General features: G+C 41.9%; 2 protein-coding genes across 4 annotated transcripts in view; one reads left to right on the top strand and one right to left on the bottom strand.

The window, feature by feature from the left end:
* The window catches only part of NFKB1 (nuclear factor kappa B subunit 1), a 96,213-nt gene extending 95,249 nt beyond the window's left edge, over positions 1-964 (top strand). For both annotated transcript variants that reach the window (XM_019625887.1, XM_019625886.1), the window contains exon 24: positions 692-964. The gene's annotated coding sequence lies outside the window, so the exon portion shown is untranslated. The remainder of the gene's footprint in view (positions 1-691) is intronic.
* A 7,466-nt stretch (positions 965-8,430) lies between these two features.
* Positions 8,431-26,146, bottom strand: part of MANBA (mannosidase beta) — a 105,233-nt gene continuing 87,517 nt past the window's right edge. For both annotated transcript variants that reach the window (XM_019625888.1, XM_019625890.1), the window contains 4 exons: positions 14,703-14,847; positions 12,075-12,217; positions 10,937-11,194; positions 8,431-9,315 (listed from right to left, as the gene is read on the bottom strand). In XM_019625888.1, the coding sequence (XP_019481433.1) occupies positions 9,091-9,315; positions 10,937-11,194; positions 12,075-12,217; positions 14,703-14,847 (771 nt within the window). In that variant the 3' untranslated portion in view covers positions 8,431-9,090. The remainder of the gene's footprint in view (positions 9,316-10,936; positions 11,195-12,074; positions 12,218-14,702; positions 14,848-26,146) is intronic.

The following is a 26,146-nucleotide window of genomic DNA, read 5'->3' as shown; positions in this document are numbered from 1 at the left end:
AGAAGGAAGCCCTGCTGCTGCTCCTTTACCCACCTGAGCCCTGCAGTAGTCACATGTGGATGGGTGTTCCCAGCCACAACCACAGACTGAGGCCCCAGTAACGAGACCTTCAGCATCTTAGGAGAAAGGAAGGGATGGAGCCCGGCGGATTTGAGTGTTTATTATATGCCACCCCTTCTGCATTAATGATTTCTAATAGTATTCTCAAGATATGCCTTATCAGGTACATATTTAACCACAATTTTACAATGAGGACACATAACCTGAATATTAACTAACTCACCCATGATTCAAATCCAGATCTATCCGATCACACAGCTTATTCTTTAATGTCTGAAGTCCTTTGAAGAAAAGATGCTTTATTTAAAAGAGAAAATAATCCGTATAAATCTGTACAAAGATGATGGGATCGTAATAATGTACCCCAACCAAAATGCAAAATGAACCCAGAGTATCACTAAAAGGATATGTTGCTTAAATATTAACATGACAATTTTTCCCCACTAGTAACAGGCTGAGATGCTTACATATGAATTTTTCATGGACCGGAGATCACTGGTTACATCTTTCTCCTTATTTTGTGCTTTTGGGGGGAATTTTCTTTCTGATTTGTGCTTCCCCAGGTAATGGTCTTGGGGAGGCACCGGGAGTCAACAGAAGATGAAACTAAAATTCTGCTTATTTTCTTAAGGATCACGAACTTGGAGATGGACAACATCTTGGAGATCAACTCAGTAAATCATCCAAGTTACCGTATTTTTTTAAACGCCCATGATGTGAAAGCATATTCTCCTGTAGTCCTGCTGCTTTGTTTAAACACCAACCAACCCGAGAGACTACAAGTTCCTGTTCACTGGTTTCCTAGGTTCATTGGTTGGCTTCTGGGTTGAGAGGAATACTGAGAAGGGACTTGAAAATAAATGGATGTCATGGTCTATTATTATGGCTTCCACTGTATCTACAACAGCCTGTTTCCATTACCCTGGCCAAGTGACTAGTTCTACAAATTATTCAACCTTCTTAGAACGAGAGGGACAAAGGAGCTGAGATAGATTCTCTCACTTCCATCAACCAGCTTTCCCATGTTGATATCTCTGTCCTCAATGAGTATTTCATTGAAATATCCCAACCCCCAAAGAACAAAGATATGTATTCAATCAAGATTTTTTGAGTGTCTGTTATATGCCATAAACTGCAATGGGTGGTCATCATTCATTATCTCATATTACTTGCTCAAAAACTCTGTGAAGTAAGAATTTTGTCCCTATTTCACAGATGAGGAAACTGAGGTGCACATAAAGCATTTAACCTCAGGATCTGCTGACTCGGGTAACGTTTTAATAAACCACGCTTGCAGTAGAGGACAAGGCAGGTAGGGTGTCTGTCTTCACTTTGTCACGAAGGGATCCAGGCTGACTGTCACTCTTTCTCCAACCCTTAGCTCCCACGGTCTTACTGGGGGTGATGGTCCCAGTCAGCTGGAAGGGCAAAAGAGCATAGCTGAGTACAGGCAGGGTTTTGAATGGGTCACTTCCTCTCTTCTTGCACTGGAGAAAAACTTCAGTCCCATGGCACATTAAGAGCAGGGAGGCTATAGGGGTGATCTACCTTTGTTCCCAATATTAGGAGAGGGGTGGATTTTGGTAAACAGGTTCCAGTCTCGAGCACAGATCAAAATTCCTTACCTGGCTGATGGAGGGTGAACCTGAAGGTTCTTTCTAGTTCCAACTTGTGTGCAAACACTCAGTCACTCTGAAAGTCACCTGCAATCATGGGAAATGGCCATCACGAAAAGCGAAGGACAAAGTCACATTTTCTCTTAAGGAAATCCTCAGAGCAGAGACGACCAAGGGATTAGGTCAGGCAGAATGGGGCAGAGTAGCAGCAGCGAAGTCTTGTTGCCTTTGCAACAAGGAGGACTGCTGTCCAGCCTCCAAGAGAATCGGGCTTGTTGATATCGAGGTTAAGGGTTTGCCAGGGGCTGTGGCCCTTAGAATCCCGCCCAAAGGAGAGGGGCAAGCAAGTTCCTCTTTCTTGTGATCTGCGGAGAGCTGGTAGGACCTTGATCCCCAATTCTCAGATGAATGGGAAAGGGAGAGAAGTTGGTTCTTGGAAAAATAATAATTCTCTCCAGACCAGAAGAATAGCAGATGAAACAAATTCTACAAACCTCTTCTCCCAGGATTCCGTCTTGGGACCCAGAAAGCACAGCTGGTGCTGAAGATGGTGAGCTGACACCTGGAGCCATGCCATGGATGGGAGTGTGTCAGATCAGAGCCGGTTATGAGTTGATGCTGGATATCAGACAACCAGGTTGCTAGGTTTATTCTCTGGCAAAAAGAAATTTTCATTTCAAAATTGGTTTACGGTTTCCCTTCCCTTTCCTAAGGCAAGAGTCCACAACTCATTTTTGCTTGGAAAATTTAAGTGAGAAGCTTTATGCCATGGATTTTTTTTCTTTGGCAGAACACGTGTTTATCACTTTGTTCAAATGTAAAATGTTCCTTTTTGCTTTTGAAACAAATTTCCTTTTGTAATTTTGAAAAAACTCTGTATTGGAAAAACAAAAACAAAACCTTTAAATAAGAATGCTTTCATTTACAAAATACTTTGAAATATTTATTCTCATAACAATCTGAGAGGTAAATGGAGGGGGGTTAACTCCCCCCATTTTGTACACAATGACAAAGAATGTCCCTGAGGTCCCTGGTCTGGTGTAAAGAGTGAGGGCTGGACTCAGCCTTCAGTGCTCACCCTATGCCCCTGGGCCTCGCTCTGCAGCTGGTCGCAGAGTGCATGGCTGCTCCGGAGGTCACACAGACATGCCCAGGAGAGGGATGGCGCAGCAGGCCCAGCACAGGCTCTGAAGGCTGGCACAGCAGCAAGAAGCTGGCATCTCATCCACAAATGGACTGAGGGTTTTGGCGACCACGTGGCATTGGGCACTAGTCCCCACAACATCATCCAGGGAGCAGCCCCAGCATCCTGCTGGGTTCCCTCTTCCCTCCCTTCCCCTTCCACCCCCACCCTCCTCCTTTTGCTTTGAGGCCCTCGGCAGCTTTTTCTCCTCCCTCTGCCTCGTTCTACCGTTGCCTCAGGTCCCTCCCCTGCCCCCCAGCGATTCAAGCCAGGGCCTCCCATCAGCTCCCTGAGTGTCCATGCTGAGTCCTGCTCCCAGCGAAGCCGGCCTGGCCGGAGGCCACAGGCCCAGAAATCGCTGCTGTCCCGGGAAGACCCCCAGCAGCTCCTGGGGCAGGTCCCACACAGAAGCAGAGCCCACCCACAGAGCCACTCCTGCCTCCTTCCTTGTGTCCCACCCCTGTCCCTCTCCTGTTGCTGCCTGGACCACAGCCCTGGGGTAACGTTCCCTCCCCCCAGGTGGGGACAGACATGCTGAGGAAATACTTGCAGGCTCCTGGAGAAGTGGGCATGTCACCTGATGTCACAGCAGTCCTGTTGGCTCCTCCTTCCCCGTGCTGATCTGGGAAGGTCACAGCCCCCATTTGGCTGCCTGTCTATCTCACCAAAAGCACGTCTAGAGTAATAACATACGCATACAGCATATGGGCGAGGGACTATTTCTGTCTGAAAGGCATGAACTCCAGGTTTAAAGCTTCAGGAAAGAATGCGTGGGGAGCAAGTCATCCACACAACCCCACGCTTACCCCCTAAGAGAGAAGAGGCCCTACTGGGCCAGGGAAGACGCCGCCATCGCTCCCTCTGGGCAATCAAATGTCCTTCCTTTCTTCAGATCATGCCTTGGCTCCGTCTCAGCCGTTGGCTCTGTTACTGTGCCTTTGAAGAGCTCACCTGACTTCTCCCCCATCAATCTATTCCAGAGGCTTTGTGCCAAGTTTTCACAGATCCATAGTAATTAAGGATTAAAAATCATTCAGATGCCACCCTTTTGCCAAGGTAGCAACAGTGGAAGTAAACAAAACGCAGCGAGCAGAAAAGGTTGCTGTGCAGGTCTGACCCGTGTGAGCAGCAGGCTGTGCCCTGTGTCTGTGAGCCCCGGAGCCGGAGAGGAAACCCGAGTTCCAGGAGCAGGGCTGTTCAGCCCGCACCTTCCTCCCCTCCTCCCGCTCCCCTCCCCCGCCTTCCTCTTCTTCCTCCGCCTCCTCCCTTTCTTGCTCTCTCTCCCTTTCTCTTCCTTTTTTTCTTTTTCTCTCCCTTTCTCCCTTCCTTCCTTCCTCTCTCTCTCTCCACTCTCCCCTTTTCTCCCTCCATTCCTCCCTTTCTTTTTCTTTCAAGAAAGACTTGCATTCCAGGGCACTGACACCCAGCTCTCTGAAGCCCAGAGGGGTGGTGGAGTGGGGGGTGGAGGCCCTGCCATCTCTTCCTTAGACTGCCCTCCCGGTATTATTCTGGGGGAGCTCCTGGAACCGGTGCCCTGGACCAGGTCCCTCCCTCCCTCCCACCTGCCACCGGCCTCATTTCCTGTGCACAAGAGGCCTCTGCTGGAAGAAGCAGAACTTTGCACAATCACTCAAGAGCTGGCATGCTTCTTGCTACTCAACTTTTTGCTTCAATAAAATTGAAAAGAGGCTTACAAGAAAAGGGATCTGGAAACTTCGGCCATCTGCTTGAATTTTTCTCCTTCAACTCAGGTTGGCAAGGCAAGTGTAAGACTCCTAGGGTTGATCACTCCAGCCGCACCCAACCTTGTCCTGTGAGGAATAACAATCATAAGCCAGCATTTACTACTCATTTACCTAGTACTAGGCCTCAGACATCTTTTATTTAATCCTCACAACCCTATTAGATAGTAATTACTATTAAGCCCATCTTAAGGAAGCTGAAACCTAGAGGTTGAGTGATTAGTCCAAGTTCAGTACATGTTGGAGCTGAACTTGCATATTGGAGGTTCAATATCAGAGCACGAGCCTGTGGCCACTGCACTACATGTGGTTTTCATGTATGGACACACGTGCACGCACGCACGCGGACACACACACACACACACACGCACGCACATACGCACACACACACAATTTGGATCTCTGACAAGGTAAAATCTAGTTCATTGTATTTGCAAGGTTGACTAGGTAAAAATCTCTCGGTTCAATCAAGTAACAACAATATGGACAGGGAAGCATGCCAATCACCCAACTTTGACTGGGTTCCCATTATAAAAGAGCAGCGTCCTCCGTCAGCCACCTGAAGCTGGGCCTCCAGAGCCTTCCTCCCGGGAGACACTCCTGCAGCATCCGAGTGCAGGGAAGTGGATGATGACCAGTCACAGAGACTCCCTCCTCAGGGCTCTTTCTTATGAGGCAGGAAAACCTGCCCCCAATATCCCACATTAAGTGTCAACTTATGCTTCATTTGCCAGAATTTGGTCACATGCCTAAGCCTAGACCAATAACTGGCAAAGGAGAAAAGAATTAGTATAACCAATTATGATTCAGTCCCTGGGGCAGGATGCTTAGCCACTGCTGTTAACAGAGAGGAATATGGCTGCAGGGTGGCAGGGCAATAATGTCTGCTCCAACTACTGGGGATGTGTGACTTGTCTCCCAGTACATTGTACAAAAGCCATAATAAGTATCAATAACAGAATAAGAAAAGAGGGTTGTTCCCACATACATTATGAGGCAGGAATAAGTGCTAGCTAGCTCTCCACCAGAAATATCAACGATCCCGACATCCAATTTCCCAGGAATTCTAGGTCACATGGTGTTACTGTCATCCTTTGTACTTACATACTGCAGAGTATAAGGTGGCAGAGGTTGGTGGTCAGTAAATCCTGGTAAAGCCTGAGACCCGACCTAATGGGTTAAGCTGCGTTATTGTCTCAAATGTTTCTTTCATGGCAGGATTCAGTAACCCATGTCTACAGAGAGAAAGAGAGGTATTTATATAACATGACACAGGGATGCAACACCCTCACTTCTGCGAAGCCCATCCCCTGTTTGGCCCCTATTCAAGGGCTTCAACTTGTCTTAACGGGTTAGCCCACCCTCAGTTTATCGATCACAAGCTCAGAGCCCAGCCTAGCTGACCAGCTGACTTGTGTTTTTCCTTCCTTATTAATTACAGTGAAGGTCTTTTATGACTCCTTCAACTGAAAAAAGTTTTCATTTACTTTTTATCATATACTTTCAGAAAGAACTTTCCCGAAGTGTTGAAAAAGATGGGCTTATCTAACGTTGTTCCCCCATCACTGTCACATTAACCTTACAGAACTTGTCACCAGCTGAAATGGCCTTGTTGACCTGCTTATTGTCCTGTCTCCCCCTACAGTGGACAGTCCACAAGAGCAGAGACTTACCTGCCTTTTTTCATTGCAATACCCCCAGTGACAAGTACAGTGATGTTCAGAGTGGCCCTCAATAACTGCTTGGTAAATGAGTAAATTCTTAAGTTAAAGAGTCTTTAGAGTCCGAATACAAATGTGTCTGAACACTGGTTTTGTCGGTGACAGGGTTTTGTACAACCTCACTCTGGTTCATGCCCTCTAAGTCGATTAGAAAACAAGAATTCCCCCGCCAACTTGGAAATATTACTGAATACCTTTTCTGCATAACCCTTCTCGTTTTATGCGCTTATTGAATTGATAAGATTGCATGCACAGTCAAGGCAGACTCTGGGAAGATTTTGAAATGTTTTGGATTTCCTGCACACACAATGCCTACTTGTTTCTCTCCCTGAATCTTACCGAGTTGGGGCATAAGTTTCATATCTGAGAGCCAGAAGGAGCCCAAGAGAATATTCTTTCTGTTACTTTAGGGAACGCTTGGGAAACATATCTTTATTACTCCTGCACTCTAGTTCACTTTCATTCCAACAGAGGACAAAACCTTCCTATTTATTTTCCAAGTGACTTCCCATGGTTTGAAAACCTCTCACAATGAAAAGTAAGAGCAAAAAAAATCAGAAGAGTTTAGGGAATGTGAATGAGACCATTACCATTTTTATTGTTCTCTTCCTTCTAAAATAGGAAGATGTAATCCTGTCAACTGACCTCTCTTCATCTCAAGCTCTGGAAGGTGCTGCTGCATCTTTGCATTCTATTAGCGTTTGCATAACTGCCTATAACAGAAAAGCCGTCTCAGAAATCCAAAGCCAAGAGTAAGTACATCAGACTCAATTCCATGCAGCAAAATAAGTCTAATAAAGTGTTACAAATGACTAACTGCAGCACCACACGTGAACTGTGGGAGAATGTTCTGAATGTTACTATTCTCTTACAGAAATAATGTGTATATAGCACATCTCTCTCCTTTTATAAATTGTCGCCAGCATATATTTATGTTCATTCATTATTTTTCCCTTTCAAATCCATTCTTTTCTGATATCTTTTTCTCCTCTGAAAAATTTTTTAAAGACATTTGTCTTTATTTGCCTCATTTTTACTATTGCTTCATATAGTAATTGGATGATAATGATTATAATGTTAAAAAAATATAACCACCATTTACATAGCATTTATTTTGTTCCACTCTATTTGTTTAGTCCTCACAACTATCTTTGAAGGTTAGAGATTATTATCTCCATTTTACAGATAAGAAAAGTAAAGTCCAGAAGGTCAAGTGGTTGCCCAAGGTCACACAGCCAACAAACCTCAGAGCTTAGATTCTGATCCGGGTAAGTATGGCTGCAGGCCTTGCCATCTCTGGGACAAGGACACACCCTGGGATGGTGCCTCCATTTACAGAGCCCTCACTAATTGCCTGCACTTGGCTGAGCCCTTCAACTTGCAAGGTAAGTGTAATTATTCCCATTTTACCACAAGAAAACTGAACATAGAAGTTAAATAACTTGATCAAGTTTACAGAACTAGTAAGGCAGAATTGGGATGTAAATTCTGACCCAACAATTTCCAAGCCCACCTCACAGGGCGACTGGCATAGAATATTGTCTAGTTTTAAGGAGAAGAGTATCCTCCTATTCCCCAGCAAGTCTGACAAAACAGGATTTTCAACAGTGACAAGAAAATGATATAGTTATCAATTATCAAGTAAGAATCTTCTGAGTTACATCCCTAAGTCCCAGACTCTCATAGGCTTTTATATACTATATATTGAAATAATTCAATACATAAAATGAGGAAACTCTTAGTTACTTAGAAACTCTTAGATGGAGAGGCCTGGATTGTCTTCATTTATTTCTTTTTAGACACTGAGCCATGCCTAAAACATCTCAGCTTTAAAACCAAAACTATTATCTACTATGTCTTGATTTTAAAGCCAAACTTTCATTGCTGGTCAATTCTGTAACAAATTACATGATTCTTCCCAGAGAAAACCCCTCAAATACCTTAGTCTAGATTCTTCAAACTCTTCCAGTGTATCAAGTAGAATAAAAACTTGGCAACAGCTAAATGGAAATTAATGCCCAGCACAGTACTGAGCACAAGGGAACGTTTATAAAATGATTAAATAAGCCACAGATGGGATATCAAGTTGTCAATGCAATTTGTACAAATTTTAATTTTTGATATAATTTCAAACTTACAGAAAGTTGCAAAAGCAGTACAAAAAAAAAATACCACACACCTTTATCTAGATTGGTACCTATTAACATTTTGCCCATTTCACTTCATTATCAATGTAATTTTATAAACATGATAATGCATAACAAAACAATTTTATAACTCATTAATCAACATAAGCAAAATGATTTAAACCCAAGATAAAGGAAATGCCGCTTGACTGCCAGGGTCAATGAGTCTAAATCTTATTCCTTTGAACTGGAAAGCTCATTTGAGCCAAATCGGAAGCCCTGTGGTCATGTTCCTACCTGTGTGGGCTACCTGTGTGGGCTTCCTTTTCTGGGTAGGGAGAGGCACGTGGGTTATATAACTGGCTCATGTGGTGCGAAAGCTCTGAGGGGAAGGGCTAAAAACGCGGTCCTGGCACGGACTGCTGAAGAGCTAGGCGCAGGCGCACTGAGGACATCCCCTGCGTACATAGCCTTCCCTGAAAAAACACTGTCCACACTCTTCATGGAGTGATGAATCAGATGCATGGCAGCCAGCAGCCACGTCTGCAGCTTCTTCAGTTTGTCTCTGGTTGTCTTCAGCTCCAGCCGGTGCCTTAGAAATGCTTCGTTCCAGTGTCCACTGAAAGTATAACCTAGATTCCCTCAGTAAATATCAGTCAGGGAAGTCACACGAAAAGATTGCTCCAATTCACTCTTGCTGGTGGGCTTCCAAGGATAAAATAATATAACCCGTGTCTTCTCTGTCATGAGGAAACCATTATCACTGAATCTTCCTGGGATGCTTCCTACATCCAACCAAACAAAGGGAGCAACCGCTGAGGTTTCCAGATCAAAAACAAATGTGTCCTCTTGCTGAGAGATGGTGGCCTGAAAGAAAAAGATAAAAGACGTGAAGGATGGGGGAAGAACTCTCTGTTCTATATACAATGCCTGTCAGAATGTTTATGTGGCCCTAACAACGGGTGCATTTCCTACAGCTTTGGTTCTGCCACAGCCAAAGTCATATATTCCATGGACTGTGTCAGGTCCTAAAAAATACACAGAAATTTTTTTATGGCTGTGGGAAATTACCGAATTGTAGTCTCAAGCCTACTATAGAAATACATAGTCTTCTACTATTAAAGAGAATATTTCACAGGAAGCTCAAAGCTTTATGACTTTTGTAGTTTTTCTCTAGGTATCATCAAGAGAGGAACCTTTTTGCAGAGCTGCAAGACGGTCTAATGACTTTCTCAGGATATACGAGTATCTGGAGCCAGCTGCGGAGAGCACAGCCATGGTGCTCACCTAGTCCTCTGAAGAGATCCAGCAATCTAGACAGCAGCCTGCCGGGCATTTACAAAAGCTCTAGAGCGTTAGAACTTTCTCTCTTTTACTGCATAAATACCTTAAAGTCACATTATGAGCACTTTCAACATATGCGGACCCCACACAATACCAGCAAAGGAGAGTGTAGTTTAAACCTTGTCATTAATTAGTTGAGCAGCACACGCCCAGAGTGAGGCGGAGCTGCGCCCTAGGGGTGAGGGATTACAAGCCTCTTGTAGTGTGAGTATGGACTGAGTGTGGCCTGGTCATTAGAGCTCTGTGTTTGTCATGAAACATGGCTCCTCACGTGTACACACGTGCCACACCATAGGTCTAACATTATACGGTATGCGTGACATAAAGAATTTCAAAGTGGGGGTGGCCAGTTAGCTCAGTTGGTTAGAGAGCAGTGCTCATAACACCAAGGTTGCCGGTTCAATCCCCACATAGGCCACTGAGTTGCGCCCTCCACAACTAGATTGAAGCAACTTCTTGACTTGGAGCTGATGCGTCCTGGAAAAACACACTGTTCCCCAATTTTTAAAAAAAATGTTTCAAAGGGAAATTTTACTACATATAATTTTAGCTTTATACACTTGTATAATCACCATTCCAAGTTCTGAGTTATAAACAAGGAAACCTACTTTGGTAGAAGTAGAAAAGAAACTTTAGTATATTAGGCAGCTGTCAGAGAGTCAGAGATTGGGGCTTGAGGCTAGATGTCACATTCCCAAACCAGCAGCCCAGCTGTTCTGCTAAAGGCCCTAAAGCCGTCCCAGGCACGTAATTTACATGGTTGGCCCTGGCCGGCCCTCAGGCTGCCAGGGAGGCTTTGGCTACTGCTGTGCAAAGGCCTGAAGGGACTCTGCCACCTGGAACCTAGTGGAGGGGGATCAGTGATGCGGACCCTGCTGACTCTCCCTCCACTGCACCAGCCCCATAAGGGAGGGGTGATGGAAGAGCAGGAATACCAGGAACCAAAAACTTTGACAAACACTGAATTAGAAATTAAACCTCCTTTGGTTTTTGCTTGCAGTGGGCAGGGCCCAAAATTCCCCAGGCCTTGAGGAAACTCAGTTCCAAGGAGAAATTTTGCAAAGAGGAGGAAGCCATGTGCCTGCCCAGAAGCAGGACAGCTAGCTCCACAAAGCCACCGTGACCCCAGCCGACTGGCACGTACAGTGATATGTGCCTTTTGAAGCCCCACGGCCTCCTTCAGTGAGGACAGGAAGTGATAGTTGGCTGAGCTCAACAGTTTGCTGTCGGTTGACAGGTAAAAGGAAACCACACAGCTTTGCCGAGTACAATTCCCACATCTCCTCAGCAGTTCAGGCACCGGCTCCTTGTAGAGGAGAACGGCCTCCCCAGCTTTCATCACAAAAGGCTTGGTGGCACGAGAGCACAAAGGCTCCAGGGAACTCCACATGTGGACTCTCACCTGCCAAGAAACAAGACAGGACAAAAACAAACGTTCTTGGTTACTGTTTGTTTTTTTTTTCAGAGAGAGAATACTAGTAGTAATAATTGATCAAAGTCAGAATAGCAGGACTGGTTAAGAGACTATAAAACCGGGATTTAACCTCAGCCCCACCAAGTACTAGTTATGTAACTAACCAACTTACTCAGCTTCTCAAAGTCTCCATTTCTTCATATGTAACATGAGAATAATAATAGCACTAACTTCACAGGCTGTTGTAAGAACTAAATAAAAAATAATCTATTTTATTTAGTACTCAATGCATTGTAATTATTCCATATACATGACCTATTCTCAATGTCCTCCGAACTGTAGCCACCCAAGACGTCTTTGAGTTTCCACCCTCTCCTATCCTATCATCGTTTTACATACAACTTTATTTTTCTACATAAACATTCTGAATAATTTTACTGGTTTCCACTTTAACATATGACTTTTAACAATTTTTAAAATAAAGTTTACGCTATTTTCAGCCCTTCATGATTATAAATAACCTTATATTTAAGCGATACTTTACAGTTTATAATTCCTTTTCATCGAATTCCTTTATTCACTACCCATAGAAACCCTTTCAGAAGATTGGCTGGTAGCATTTTACAGATGAGCGAGCTGAATCACCAAGGCACTGGGCTTTGGGTCACAGCACAAACGGCAAAGATTTGCCCTGAATACAGGTCTTCTGACTCCAAGGACAGCCCATGTTCTACTACAGGCACTAGAAACATTCCAATGCAAATGAATTTCTCTTTTCTTTTTCCCAAAATAAGTAGAACCAAATAACTAAAGAAATAATCTAAAATTCTCTCTACCAAAAGAGAGGACAAAAATCCAGGCAACTTACAGTGAGAGTCACGTTACAGTCTGAGCGAAGGTCTGATACCCCGTAGATGAAAAACACACTCTGATTCTCAAAACCCACAGGCAGCAGCGGAGCGAAGAAATGCCGAGCAAAATAATGAAGCATTTTCCACTTTCCTCCGTACTCTAAAAGTAGTCAGGAAAGTTAGGAGATGGACAGGGTCCAGCAGTCAAGACACATCACCCCCATGGGCCAGCCGTGTATGATTTGTCATGATTCTAGGGGCTGACTGTGGGAGGGAGACTCAAGCAGGACGGGAACCCATGTTTGTGAAGAGCTCTGAGCAGTTTGGACATTAACCTCCTGAGAGCCGCGCATCTGGATAAGGCAGGTATTAACATCCCACTTTTCAAAGGAGGAAGCCGAGACTCAAGTAGTTAAGTCAAACATGCCGCAGGTAGTAGTTGGGACCCAGGCCTAACTCCCAGCTGGTACTTTCTTACATCAAATCCTGTTTCCAAGAGCTCAAGGCACCCATGCTTCTTTTTACTGTCGAGAATCTGTAGAATTCTGTGCCCTGCTGGCATTCTCTAGTATGCTAAACCCACAAACTAACAAATCTTTCAGCATGCCTCTATCTTAGAGAGGAGAGCTTTGCCCGCAAAATACCACATTTCCAAACAGCTTCCGAGAGGAAGAGAGAGACTGATTCCAGAGTTCACAGTGCAAGTTGCTAAGGTGGAGTGGTTTTGAAGTTCAGATAGAACTAATGTCTTTAGGTTTTTCAGAATTTCAACTCACAGCATTTCAATCCCAACTCTTGGAATGTCCCCTTAAAAAAAAATCAACCATGAAGGGAGGGGCGGGGAGAGACCTGTCCTCTTAGGTCTATAAAATGAACTAGCACTTATATTTGGAAAGTTTTCTCATAAATAGAAGGTGGCTCAGACCTGACGTAACTTACAGTCTCACTGTGATGTCCGTTACAGGGGGAAGTCTTCAAATGCGTGGGTCCAGTGATCAAGGCCACAAACAGAATACTCAAGAGAACAGCAATGGAAGCAGATCTCACTGAGACACACCCTAGTTACTAATCAGTGGCAGAGTCTGGGTTCCAACATAAACATAACACGCTGCATAACAGGCTAAAATGCTACGTGATTTCTGGCTTTGCCATTAGCTCTGTAACAATTTAAGTTTATGAGCCAAGTAAACTGCCCCGTGGATTTTTGAATTTGCAAAATTATAACTATAAATGAGGCTAATTTTTTAAAAAGAAGTATATATAAGAATCTAAAGATTCCAAGGAGCTATTGATCCCTTTAAAGTATCACCTGTTTCAGATGATAAGAGGTGACACATACCTCCCCCACCCCCACCTGCACACACTATAAACACCAGATTTATTTGGCCACTTAAGCAGAATTAAATAGAAGCTATGTGACTTCCCAGAGCAGGAGGAGATAGAGCATAACTTGTCACAGCTTCGCCCTGGGGCCTATTGTGTCTAACAGGTACAAGGAGACGGTGACCCTCCCATGGAGGCATGGTCTTGCTAGACTTTAGAAGACAGACTTTTTGCTCTGCCATCAGACTCTTACTTGGGTTTACTCACCCTCTCTCTGAAGAGCTCATTCAAATAATCTGCATATAGTCATTTAAGAGAAGATTTACAAAAATTGGGCTCTCCCATTTCTTGACCCAAACTCAGCCTCAGAAGTCCACAATCTTGTCCACAGACAGAAACTCGGGCCAGTGTCCAGGTGTCTCTGAATAATATCTCTTTGTCCAGTGTTACGTGTTCCAGAAGGCTGTTTCCCCACAGCCTGCCCCTGACTCTCATTCAATACCTTTTATCTGGTTGGTGTTGATAGAGTTTGACCAGAGAAGCTTGATCAAGAATCCAATTCCCCTCAAGAGGGGACCTGAAACTCATCAAAGCCTGTGGCGAGTGGACTAGCGTTTTGCATCCACAGCAAGTTTAAGAGCCTCCCCAGCAACAGGGCCTGTTTACTTTTATGGCCTTGCCTCATTTTTGACCCAAACATTTTGTTTATATTATGAACGGAACTTTGCTTCAAACCACCTGTGGTGAAGGTCAAAGATTATTACTCAAATTTTTTAACATACCAAAATAGAATAATTCACACTACAAGTGCCCTGCCAGTCGCTTCATGTGTTGCTAATTGAACTGGTTCCTCTAAGAAACCTTTCAACTTGGATTTCTGACTCTACTATCTTTCCCCCAAGAGATAAAAAGGACAAAATAAAGATGGCCTCTCAGACTTAAAGGGGAGTCAGGGAAAGTGACATGTTACGGGGCCAGCCTTCCACATGGTTGAATTCTCCTAAACAGAAGGGAAGTTTAAGCAAATGCTCCTTTTGCCCTGGGAAGTCCCCTGAATTAAATTCAACTTGAAGCAATAATTATAAGACACATGGCCGAGGTTTCCGTGCATGACCCTATCCCCTGCTTCTACGACTTGGCGCAGCACAGAACTCATAACGAGGCTGCCTCTAAGGCTCCTGGAAAGACGGTGATGGCGGTTGGGGGATGCAATTCATGGACCAGCCGCTGGATAACCTCCTCTCCTGGCCTCTGTTTCCTCAGTGCTTCTCCCCACTGGAGTTGCTTTCTGTCACACCCACAAAGAACACTGAAACACTTACCTAGAGAGGCCCAGGAAGGAGCCTGCCAGATGTCATTCAGCTGCCAATACAGTGCCCCCATGGTGTGCCCTTTTCCATTTACTATCTCACTGCGACTGCGGCGGTAGAATTCAGTTTCTGTTTTGACACACTGGGCCTGCATCACCTGATTCCGGGGAAAACATTATAACACAGGTGTTATTGTTTGATGTAGGCTGTCCACATCTGAGAAAATTACAGGCTTCAGGTTTGTTTGCCTTTTTTTTTTTTTTAAGCAAACTGGATAAATTAGGGAATTTGATTAGCCTTATATATGCCATTATTATACAGATGTGAAAGCCGCCCCTTAGCATGAGAGAAGCTATTATTTGTAAGGGCTGGTCTGCTCTGGAGGCTTGCTGTTTGATATATTATAACAATGGGTGATCACAGAAACAGGATGGTGTAAGAGGTTCTTTGCGAATGACAGTGTAGGCAATGATGGAAAATGAAGACTATTATTCCAGAATAAATGCTATATGTTGTCAAACACTAAGTTTTTTGCGCTGTGATGGGCTTTACTAACATGTGCAGAGCTAGTTTTGTAAAAAGCTTAAGCAGAAAAAAATTCTATAGGCAAAATAACTTTCTTATGAGTCTGATACTGCCCAATCCCTACTTTTTTTCTAGTCAAACAATTGCTTTTCTCTCATGACTTTCGATCATGTAAAATTTCTTATGAATGCAATTCCTTCATTATAGCAGAAGAGATAGCGAATGGCAGCAATGAGACAAGTGAATTTAGTTCTTGTCTAAGAGGCACTAAAGAATGTCATGCAAGACCTCATCATTGAAAACCTCGTCTCTTTCATGGCTGCTGTTACTGACACTGTGCGTATCACATGCTCTTAGCTTGGAGTTGTGGTTAGCAGAGGCTCGTGAATGAGAGAGAGCATTAGAAGTCACCAAGGAGAACCTGGAGAAATGGCCAGGGCCGCAAGGATACCTCAGAGGAAAGGACGGCCTTGGAGTAGGGCCCGGATTTTCACAGAAAAAGAAAACGATGGCTGCATGTATGGTCACTCGAAGACAAAGCCCTGTAAAGCTGGAAAAGCTCGGGTGGGGGGTAAAGCAAGACGAAAGCACGGCCATTCGGCAAGTACTTAATAAGCACCTACAGTACGTGTTAGATGCTGGACATGGGACACTCTTCTCCCAGCAAAAGAGAGACAGCCCACCCTCGTGAAACTTAGTGGACTGTGTAGAAGACAGGCCTTAATCAAAGAATCACACAAATAAATATCAACTTGAAACAGGAGTAAGTGCTAAGAAGGGGAGGTATGCGACATCAGGAGCTTGGACAGTAGGGGAAATGGACCTAGCTGAGGGGTGAGGATTGGCCTCAAAGAAGAAGAAAGAGGAAAAGAGAGAGGGCTGAACCTTGCAGCCAGAGAGGACAACACGTGGTGGGAGGGTGCAGAGGTGAAGAGCTGCAAGAGGCCAAGGTGGTGGGAGCCAGACAGCTGGGAGAGATGCGGGAGAGGCTGCTGAGATGGAAGGGGCAGGCCTGCGAAGGTTCTGGTGTACAGCCTGAAGGCAACCGGAAGTCACAGAAAGCTTTCCTGCTAAACGGTGAGGTGGCCAGATTCGTATTTCCAAAAGGCAGCTCTGATTACTAAAAGGAGAATGGATTGCAGGGGGCCAGAGTGGATTTAAGGAAACCAGTTAGATATCAAAATCTTCCAAGCAAGAGATAATGTTAGCAGAGAGGAGATAAAGAAATGCCCCTCTTAATTCAGGAACCAAAGCACTGGGACCAGAGCAATGACACAGGCAAACAGGCGCTAAAGAAAGTAAGAATGTCACAAACAGAACAGCATGGGTGCCAACTCAAAACGACCACAGGATGCAATCAGAATATATCAGTCTAATGCTAAGTCAGAGGTAATGAAATAGAAAAAGAGCCCTAAGAACTTTGATCTATGTCGATCAAGCTAACCTGCAATTAGAGCCAGGATCTCTAGCCAAGTTCCTTATAAGAATACCAGTCCTGTCTGAACTAAAACTGAAAAAGAAACAGATGCATCTAAGCCTAGATTGCTAGGCACAAAGAAACCCAGTCTCTTGGGTAAACACTCACAGGTTTGCTGAGCTATTGTGCAAAATCAGTGTTATGGAGCAACTTCTAGAAAGTTCAGTGAAGAGGAAGCAGCCAACAAGTGCGATTTCAGTAGAAACAGATCTGAGGGCAGCACCAATTACCAATCCATGTCCACCAGAGAACATGACTTCGCATCTGCACGGAAAGTAATCTTTATATTTGTTTAAAAGAATTGATAAATCTGAACTCATTTAAATCACCCTGAGCTTCCATAATGCTACCAACCAAGCTAAAATTAGACGGTGGGCACAAAATCAAGCTAGCCACAGTCCCTACCCCTGCTGCACACACCTGAGGCCCAGAAAGACAAGAAATGTCAGTTCTTATCTCCAGATTGCTGAAAAATCAGCCTTTGCTTTATGGGCTATGTGAGAAGGGCCCGCGAGAGAACACCAACGCTTAACAACAGGGGGAGGGGCATTCCTGTTACCCCAAACATTCCAGGAGCTGCTGGCCCAGCACGGGCCAAGCGCAAGCACCGAATGGCAACCACCATGGACGCTCCACTCTGGGTGCCAGCCCACATTCTGGAACCCCCAGGACCTGAAGTATCCCCAAAGTCTGGGCCATTCCTCATATACCGAAGAAGCCAAAAAAGCTGCAACATTCTGACACCACCCCCAGGGGCGTGGCTCAGTGTCCACTCATGAGTGGTATGGAAAGCGGGTGTCGCTCAAGAAGTTTGAGACTGGAATCACTTTCCTTAGATCTTGGTTTATAACAGAGGGTGAACAGAAAAAAGAGAAACACCGAATTATGGGGTAGGGACAAAATATTAGTGTACAACAGAGTCAGAAAGCAAGTCATCTCTTTCAGGCAAAAATGAACACTTTCAGGACAATGCCATAACCTATTGAAACAGTCACAATAGTGCTTACTTAGACCTAACCCAAAGGACAACAAGATATATTACTGATGTTCTTGACACAGGTGACCTTCATTTTCTTTTTCTTCATGGTGAATTTAAGCTTCTTTTCAGGAAAAAATCTGATGAGCGTCTCTTTCCATCGCCTTAAATTCTTTTCCAATCTTTGTTAACATGTATTGTAACTTAGATACATTTATAACTTTGTGTTTTACCTCCCACTTAATTTTCACATATGTGCATTTCCATGCACTGGCACTTTCTATATATCTCTATGATTTAAAGTTATATAGTTATATCATAGTTTGATTAATTATTCTCCAATTATTAGGCATTTGAATGGTTTCCCTTTTCTTTTCTTTAAATACAAGAGCTAAGAACATTTTATGTTCCAATTAATTTCTTTGCTTCTTGCATTGCCTCTTTTGGTAATAATATATGACAAATTTTAAAGCCCTTGTTGCATTTTGCTACATTATGATGGAGTTCAGAGGTTGCCATAAACTGGTGGCCTCCAGGCTAAACTTAGCCCCACACAGGTTTTAATTGGGCCACATAGGGGGTGTTTTTTTGTTTCTTCTTAGTAATGCTGTCATTGTTTAATGTCTTAAGGCAGGGCCTCTATGCTCCATTTTGCCACAATTCCCAATAATCATACTCTCATCCATTTAAATTACCTGCCTCTTCCCTACAAGCATTTGAGTTTTCAGTCCCCAAGCTATTCCAATTTGCAGAAGTACCTGCAAGTTATATTTATTTCTGTATATCTATTCCAACAAGTTCCTCACTATAATTTATCCTTTCTGGCTTAATCAGTAAATAGTAATAATCCTTTAAATTTTTTAAACTTAAACATTTTTAAAAAAACTTTATTGGGGAACAATGTGTTTTTTTCTGGGAAACAATATGTTTTTTCCAGGACCGATAAGCTCCAAGTCAAGTTGTTGTCCTTCAGTCTTAGTTGTGGAGGACACAGCTCAGCTCCAAGTCCAGTCGCCGATTTTTTTTTTTCAATCTAGTTGCAGGGGGCACAGTCCACCATCCCATGTGGGAGCCTAACAGGCAACCTTGTGTTAACAGCACGCATTCTAACTAACTGAGCCATCTGGCTGCCCACCAGCGGCCCAGCTCATTGTCTTCAATCTAGTTGCGGAGGGCGCAGCTTACTGGCCCACATGGGAATTGAACTGGCAATCCTGTTGCTCAGAGTATGCGTTCTAACCAACTGAGCCACCCGGCTGCCCCAAACTTAAACATTTTTTAAATGCAAGCAGAATTCCTAACCCCTGGTAGCAATGAAAGGAAGAGAGCACTAGGCAAGCTCTAACTAGTAGCCTATCGTACTTGAACTTAGAGTGAAGGGGGATACCTGAGATGCCTGAATGCCCCGGGCTCTACATGGGGAGGTACACTCCCCGACAGATGGTGCCCTGCCAGTAACATGCAGCCAAGTTTACCCAAACCAGTGGATGCCCGTCAGGACTGATGAATGACATGTTTGGTCATAAAAATGCAGAAGGCCACTGCCCACCAACCTCAAAGGGAGGTTGTACAATCCTAGTTCTCTGGAATATCTCTGGAACTGCCTCTCTCCCTTTAAAAAATTGTGCCTATATTTATACACTCACGCACACTTTCCTAACGAGGGAAATCTTTACATATTAAAAGGATAAATGCTTAGTCATTTCCAAGGTTACTCAGTCCCACTGTTAGCAGACAAATCTTATTTTAGTTTCAAAAATGTGCCTATATTCAGCAGTTTGCCTGATGACACTTATGAAATCGGTCTCCTTAGAGAAACAGATGGTGTGGTAAAAAAGAAATGGGACCAGAACACCAAGATCTAAGGTTTCAATTCCAGCTTAGCCACTGTGATGGGGGTTGCTAGCTATCTACAAAAACCCACCATCCCTTTCCCCCAGTGACAGTTGTAGCTAGGCTACATGTTCCGGAATCACAGCCCCTACCCTTGGAACTAGGAATAGTCATGTGGCTAAATTCTCCTGACAGATATGATTTATATTCTTTATTTACATAAAGCTATCCTGTGAAGAAGAATCTTCCAATAAAGACATTTTTTTTAAAATTGGGAAACAGTGTGTTTTCCCAGGACCCATCAGCTCTAAGTCAAGTTGTCTTCAATCTAGTTGTGGAGGGTATAGCTCTGTGGCCCATGTGGGGATTGAACCGGCAACCTTGGTGTTATGAGCCCGCGCTCTAACCACCTGAACCAACCAGCTGCCCTAAGGCCATTTTTTAAACTGAGATATAATTCACACCATACAAGTCACCCTTTTAGAGTTTACAGTTCATTGGTTTTTAGCATAGATACAGGTTGCACACTCCCTAATTCCAGGATATTTTCATAACCCCCAAAAGAAACACTGTATCAATGAACAGTCACTCCTCATTCTCCCCTTTCCTCTGCTTCTGGAAACCACTAATCTACTTTCTGTCTCTATGGATTTGCCTATTCTGGACATTTCATGTGAGTGGAATGATGCAATGTGTGTCCTTTTGGGACTAGCATCCTTCACTTACCATAATGTTTTTAAGGTTCATCCATGGTGCAGCATGTATCAGTATTTCATTCCTTTTATTGTTGAATATTTCATTGTGCAGACGTACCACATTTTGTTTATCCATTCATCAGTTGATAACTATTTGAACTGTTTTAACTTTTTTGCTATTATAAAAATGCTACTATGAACTTTTGTGCACAAGTTTTTGTGTCAACATATGTTTTCCTTTATATATATATATATATATATATATATATATATATATATATATATATATATATATATATATATATATACCTAAGAGTAGAATTTCTGGGTCCTATGGTAACTCTATATTTAACTCTTTGAAACACTGAAAAATTTTTCCACAGCAGTTGTACCATTTATATTCCCACCAGCAACATATGAGGGTTCCAATTTCTCTACATCCTTACTGTGATAGTTAACTTTATGTGTGGTCTTGACTGGGTTAAGGGATGCCCAAATAGCTGGCAAAACATTATTGCTAAGTGTATCTATGAGGATGTTTCTGATGATTTGGTACACTGCATAAAGATCTGTCCTCACCAGTGTGGGTGGGAATCATCCAATTGGTGGGGGCCTGAATAGAACAGAAAGGCAGAGGAAGGCAGAATTCTCTCTCTTCTTGAATTGGAACATCCTTCTTCTACCCTTAGACATTGGACCTCCTAGTTCTCAGGCCTTCAGATGCCAGGGCTTACACCAGTGGCCCCCTCGGTTCTCAGGTTTTCAGATTCAAACTGAATGACACCACCAGCTTTCCTTGTTTTCCGTCTTGTAGATGGCAGAACTTGGCCTCTGCAACCATGTGAGCCAATTCCTATAATAAAACCCTCTCTCTCTCTCCCTCCCTCTCTCTCTCTCTCTCTCTCTCTCTCTCTCTCTCTCTCGCTCTCGCTCTCGCTCTCGCTCTCGCTCTCGCTCTCGCTCTCGCTCTCGCTCTCTCTTTTTCTCTATGATATAGAGATAGACAGATGATAGATAGCTAGATATAGATATAGATTTACCAATACTTGTTATTTTCTTTCTAATTCTACAATAGATAGCCCACTGGGGGTAAATGGTACCTCACTGGGAGTTTGATTTGCATTTCTTTAGTGACTAATGTGACTAATGACATTGAGCATCTTTTCATATACTTATTAGTCATTTTCTGTAGAGAAATGTCTATTCAAATCTTTCACCCAATTTTAATTAGGTTGTGTTTTATATTATTGAGTTGTAAGAGTTTTTAAAAAATATATATTCTGGACATTATGTCCTTATTAGAGATATATGACTTGCAATTTCCCAACCCATTCTGTGGATTATCTTTTCACTTTCATGATGGTGTCCTTAGACATACAAAAGTTTTTAATTTTAATGGAGTCCAATTTATCCATTTTTTTCTTTGGTTGCTTGTGATTTAGGTGTCAAGTGTATGTAAGAAATTGTTGCCTAATCAAAATTCACAAAGATATACACCCATGTTTTCTTCTAAGAGTTTTATACTTTTAGCTCTTACATGTGGATCTTTGATAAATTTTAAGTTAACTTTTGTATATGGTATGAGGTTGGGGACCAAATTCATTCTTTTACATGCAGTTATCCAGTTGTTTGAGCACCATTTGTTCAAAACACTATTCTTTCTCCATTTTACTGTATTGGCACCCTTACAGAAAATCAATTGACCAAAGATGCATGTGTTAATTTCTGGTCTGTCAATTCTATTCAATCAATCTATATGTCTGGCCTTATGTCAGTACTACACTATATTGATTACTGTAGGTTTGTAATAAGTTTTGAAAGCAGGAAGTGTGAGAACAAATTTGTTCTTCTTTTTCATGATTCTTTTGAACACTCTGGGTGTCTTGCATTTCCATATGAATTTTAGGATCACTTTGCCCATTTCTCCAAAAATGGTAAGATTTTTATAGGGATTGTATTGAATCTGTAGATCAATTTGGGGAGTATTGCCATCTTAACAATATTAAGTCTTCCAATCCAAGAACACGGGTGTCTTGCCATTTCTTTAATTTCTTTCAATAATGTTTTGTAGGTTTTAGTATGCTGGTCTTTCATCTCTTTGGTTAAATACATATATTCCAAAGTATTTCTTTCTTTTTGATACTAATGTAAAATGGTATTGTTTGCTTAATTTCACTTTCAAATTGTTCTCTGCTTAAAATACAGCTGACATTTGTATATTGATGTTATATCCTGCAAAGTTGCTGAATTAATTTATTAGCTGTAATAGGCTTTTAGGTGGATTTTTTCATGGTTTTCTATATATGAGATCATGTTATCTACAGATATAGTTTTCCTTCTTCCTTTCCAATTAGGATGTCTTTTATTTCATTTCCTTGCCTAATTGTCCTAGCTAGAATCTCCAGTACAATGTTGAATAGCAGTGGCAAGAGCAGGCATCTTTGTCTTGTTCCTGATCTTAGGGAGAAAGTTTTCTGTCTTTCACCATTAAATATGATATTAGCTATGGGTTCTTCAAAGATGCACTATATCAGGTTGAGGAAGCTCTCTTCCACTCCTACTTTCTTGAATGGCATTTTTATTGTTGTTGTTGCTTTGTCATGAAAGGGTGTTGGATTTTGTATAATGCTTTTTCTTCATCTATTGAAATGATCATATGGTTGTTTTTCCTTTATTCTATTAATATGGTGTATGACACTGATTAACTTTCATATGTTGAACCATTCCTGGAGCCAATCCCCGTTGATTATGGTGTATAAAACTTTTTATATGCTACTGGATTCAGATTGTTAGTATTTTGTTGAAGACTTTTTTCTGTCTATATTCATAAGGGATATTGATCTATACTTTGCTTTTCTTGATTAGTCTTTGTCTGGTTTTGGTATCCAAATAATAATGGCTTTAAAAAAGAGTTAGGAAATGGTTCCTTCTCCTCTATTTTTTGGAAGAGTTTGTGAAGGATTAGTGTTAATTCTTCTTTAAATGGTTTTTTTTTAGAATTCACTAGTGAAGCCATCTTTGTAGAGGGAAGTTTTTAGATTACTAACTCAACTTCTTTAGTTGTTACAGGTTTACTCAGATTTATTTCTTCTTGAGTCACTTTTCATAGTTTGTGTCTTTCCAGGAATTTGTCCATTTCATGTAGGTTCTATGATTTATCGTCACAATTGTTCATAGCTTTCCCTATCACCCTTTTTATTTCTGTAAGATCAAGAGTAATGTTCCCTTTTTCATTCCTAATTTAGTAATTTGTGTCTTCTCTCTTTTTTTCTTGGCCAGTCTAGCTAAAATGTTTTCAATTTTGCTGATCTTTTCAAAGAACTCACTTTTGATTTTGTTGATTTTTTCTATTGTTCCAATAAGGCCTTTATTAATGTGTCAAATCTCTGATGTCTGCTTTACCCAACTGCTGAAAATTGACACCTCAGTTGTTATAGAATTCCCTTTATCACAATTATGGAGGAATATAATATTATAGTTTAAAAAGCAGAAACTTGTTCCATTCATTGCCCTGAGAGCTCGAGCAAAATAATTAGCCTTTCTGAGCTTCTGTTTCCTCATATATAAAATGTGAATAATAACACAGATGTCGGCAAACATTGCTAGAATGACATAAAAAGGAATACAAAACACCTCTTGGCCCAGGGCAAGCATTTAGTAGACACCCAAAGAAAGCTGAGTGTCTGCCTGACTGTTAAATTATACGTGATGCATATAAATATTCCCCTCCTTTACCCACCCTATCCCCATCTTAAAAGCTCAGCATAGCCTGGATCCTCTATCATGTCTCAGTGCTGCTGACCAAACAAATAACTGTTTCAGGGTAGCAGGTGTCGTCAACACCTGGGCCTGTAGCACAGCCTGCCTTTTCTTTCTTAGCTCTTGTGATCAAGTTACTTGCAACATGGGGAGATAAAATGGACCTCCTAAAGTATATGAATCTCTCAGGGGCATCCCCAAGTATCTAGTCCTCATCACATGCTCAATAAATATGTGAAGAATAAATGAAAGCACTAGAGGGGGCTGTAAGCTAAGGGGTTAGTAAAGACGGTCTCCAGCCCAGCTTCTTCTCCAAGTGACTAGAGAGAGGCCATGCTGGTAGAATAAGTCTCTTAACGGTTAGTTTAGATGTGTCAGTGTAGGCAGTCAGTCCTCAACTAAGCAGTGAGGTATGTGTGACACGTCCTGAGAGGGTGTGACTGGGAACATAGGCTATGGAGGACACGACAACACAACAGGATAAAGTAGGAGAATGAAAAGTGAGGCAAGATTACTTTGCAAATTGGGAGAATTAAAGAGGTAAGAGCCTACAGGGATGGCAGTTATAAGATAATATAGAGAAGGATCTAAATGTGAAGAAATTTACTGTACAGCGTTCTCAGCCAAAATTTTTCTGGAAGTTGCAAAAAAAAAATTGCTTAATAGGATATCTTCAAAACTGGCACACAGGCAAGTACCCTGTTCTTCAGAACAGTTTGACAGACTATGAGACAAAGAACATTTACTGTTTGTATTTCAGGCAAGAAAAGCCAACACTAAAACAAAAAAAAAAAACAAAAAAATTCTAATTCTGATTTCTTTCATCTCAGATCCCTTCTACTATTAATATACCAGAAAATTCCAAGGCAGAAACAACAAGAACAGGTCCAATCACGAGCAATTGCCTGACAGGACACTAGGGCTCAATTATCAGCCAAAAACCATCACCAACCAAAACCGTCAACAGGTAATTCTACCTGTCTATCCAGTTCTTAACTAGTACCTCTAATGCTAATGAGCTCAGAAAGAACAATTATATCTATCAGTTCTCTGAAAGTGGTTTTGAGGAAACAGAATAAAGTAACAGTCATAAATGAACAGCTGGGAGAAGGAAAGCCAGCATGAAAAACAACAGCTGAAAAGGTTCACAACAACACACACACACACACACACACACAAGGATCACCCAGTTTCATATGTAAAAATTTAGACACTTTTATAGAATACTGGCTGTGAAAAGCTAATAAGGATTAACTGCAACACTTTAAAAGGGACAGATACCAAGATTATCTTTAAACTTGGATTCTATGAAGTAAGTTCATAAATTACATATCATGCTGGCAAAACTTCCCTAACTGATAAGATTATGGCAGAAACACTGACATTCTCTTAACCAGTTTATCACCTTCTAAAAAAGAGTTCTTTTGGCTTACAGTTTTCTGTTTCAGCTTCCATCTGGGACTTTGTGTTTTCATACAGGAGAAAACCGGTGAGAGCATGAGTTTGGATAAAAATTGGTATATCTTCAGGTCCGAAGATGCAAAAATGTAAATGTGATCATGTTTAACAAAAAACTTGTGATCAATGTCAGATCAACTCTTGCCTTCTTACCTTCTCTCTCAGAACAAGCACGGCAAAAACATCAGATAATTAAGCAGTGACTTTAATATAGTCTTATGTAGTTCACAGGCTCATGAAATAAAATAGGCAAATAAAAAGAAAAATGGAAACTGTAAGATGAAAATATTATTCGAACTTCAGTTCCATGGTTTCTTTAAAAGTTAAACATAAAGTTCCTACTTAACTCAGCAAAAACACTCATCTAGTTCTAACTAAGAGAAACGAAAATACATGCACAAAGATTTGAATGCAAGTATTCATAGCAATATTATTCATAACAGTAAAAAACTAGTAATAATACAAATGTCCATCAACTGGTGACTAAAAAAATAAGAAATGGTAAATCTATACAAGAAAACAGTATTTCGCAAAAAACACCATGAAGTATAGATACATGCTATAACATGGAAGAACTCCAAAAACATTATGTTCAGTGGAAAAAAAAAAGCCAAATGCAAAAGATCAAATATTATATGATTCTAGTTATATGAAATATTGAGAAAAGTAAAATTTATAGAGACAGAAAGCAGGTTAATGTTTGCCTGAGGCTGAAGGTGAAAAAGAAGAGAGA

The sequence above is a fragment of the Hipposideros armiger genome, unplaced genomic scaffold (assembly GCF_001890085.2).
Source record: "Hipposideros armiger isolate ML-2016 unplaced genomic scaffold, ASM189008v1 scaffold_641, whole genome shotgun sequence".
NCBI classification, from domain to species: domain Eukaryota; kingdom Metazoa; phylum Chordata; class Mammalia; order Chiroptera; family Hipposideridae; genus Hipposideros; species Hipposideros armiger.
Note: the sequence above shows the minus strand (reverse complement) of the source record. Positions and strands in the feature narration are given on the sequence as shown.